This window comes from Etheostoma cragini, chromosome 2 (genome assembly GCF_013103735.1).
Source record: "Etheostoma cragini isolate CJK2018 chromosome 2, CSU_Ecrag_1.0, whole genome shotgun sequence".
Classification (NCBI taxonomy): Eukaryota; Metazoa; Chordata; class Actinopteri; order Perciformes; family Percidae; genus Etheostoma; species Etheostoma cragini.
Window position 1 is genome coordinate 29798174 of NC_048408.1, and position 1576 is coordinate 29799749.

A 1576-nucleotide genomic window follows, 5' to 3' on the forward strand; every position below is an offset into this window, starting at 1 on the left:
TTGTTACACACACAGGGACGCACACTATGCTTGTTACACACACAGGGACGCACACTATGCTTGTTACACACACAGGGATGCATGCAGAAGATTAAAAATAAAAACAGTATGGCGCAAATCTGCCATCATAATAGTAATGTGCCAAGGTACAAACACGCTTGGCTTTTAAAAAGCGATGAGAGAGGACCTCTGATTGGTTGATTGCATGCTACGCCCAGAACACACCTCTGATTAATGAAGACACTAAGTCCAACCCTTTAGGACCATGCGCCTGCCTTTAAACGCACCTGCGCCAGGCGCTTCACGCCATAATCTTAGGTTGTTAGAATAGGGCCCTGAGTGTCTGCTGACCTTTTAGTGACGTCTCCACTATCTTTGGTTCTACTGTATATCATCCTGGCTGGTTGAGTGATGGAGACGTTTCTATTCATGCTTCTATACATTATCTATTCCATGCATCAAACTTTGGATCTGTACTTATATCCGGCAAAGGTAACACTTTGTGTCTGTTTTCTTTGACAGGTACTCCATAGTAAACAAGCACTTCAGTCTGGCTGTAAACATCCCAGTGAACCAGGACCTGACGAAGCTCCCAGAACTCTTCAACGATGACGATGCTGCCACTGTGAGAAACACGGTTCAAAGCGGGAATGTGTACAGAGGTATCAACGTGGTTGAAGCATTGCCACGAAGTTATACAGCAGCAAACGGATACCAATATACTGATCATGCAGAGGCACGAGTCCTGGACAACATCCAACCTTTAGCTCACTGTAGTGCGGGTAACAGTCTGGTCTTCTATTCTTACCTTTCTCCATGTGGCACCAAGTGTACAAACCCAAACAATTACAATAATATCTTAAAAAAGATTGATAACATTCGCAAAGACAAATGGGCAGACAGTGCCTTTGTGTTTTCTACTGTATTCGATGGGTACAAAGATCAAAATGGCAATTATGTTTACTTTACTGTAGATGAAATTAGAAACACCCTTAAAAATCTTGGAACGACTAAATTTCGTCGCGACAACATATTCCGATGTTTCCGAGGGAAAAATAACATCATCAGTTGCATCAATTGCTTCAAGAATGGAGCACTTTCAGATGATTGTGTTTTTAACTAGACATTAATGTGTCTAAACCACAACAGCGGCAGCGGTAGAGCTGCCGTGGAGTAGAGGAGTTCTGGGGACCACGGTGGTTCAGGTCCAACTGATCAGAAACCAACAAGTGGATCCTACTGAAACGGCATTTAAAAAAAAGTTAAAATATGCTTAAAGCTTTCTCCTTTAAACTACAATCTTAAAACAGCGACGCGCTAAGGACCCAAACACACTTCACAAGTTGTCTTTGGTCCGATCCATTAACCAGCAGAGCTTATATTATTTTCATGCACACACACATAGAGGTTTATGGTTATTGTTCAGCTTAACCCTCGTGTTGTCTTCCCGTCAAAATTGAAAATCAACACTTTTGTTGACGCTGGGTATCGATGTTTCACAGTTATTTTTGGAATTTATGGTCAACAAACCTCATTTATAGGAAATTATACCTAATGTTTGAGTTAGAAAAGCAGA

At 41.6% G+C, this 1576-nt stretch overlaps 1 protein-coding gene across 2 annotated transcripts in view; it reads left to right on the forward strand.

Moving 5' to 3' along the window:
* The window catches only part of LOC117962216, a 5588-nt gene extending 4053 nt beyond the window's left edge, over nucleotides 1–1535 (forward strand). For both annotated transcript variants that reach the window (XM_034901381.1, XM_034901391.1), the window contains exon 3: nucleotides 523–1535. In XM_034901381.1, the coding sequence (XP_034757272.1) occupies nucleotides 523–1123 (601 nt within the window). In that variant the 3' untranslated portion in view covers nucleotides 1124–1535. The remainder of the gene's footprint in view (nucleotides 1–522) is intronic.
* The last annotated feature ends 41 nt before the right edge of the window (nucleotides 1536–1576 follow it).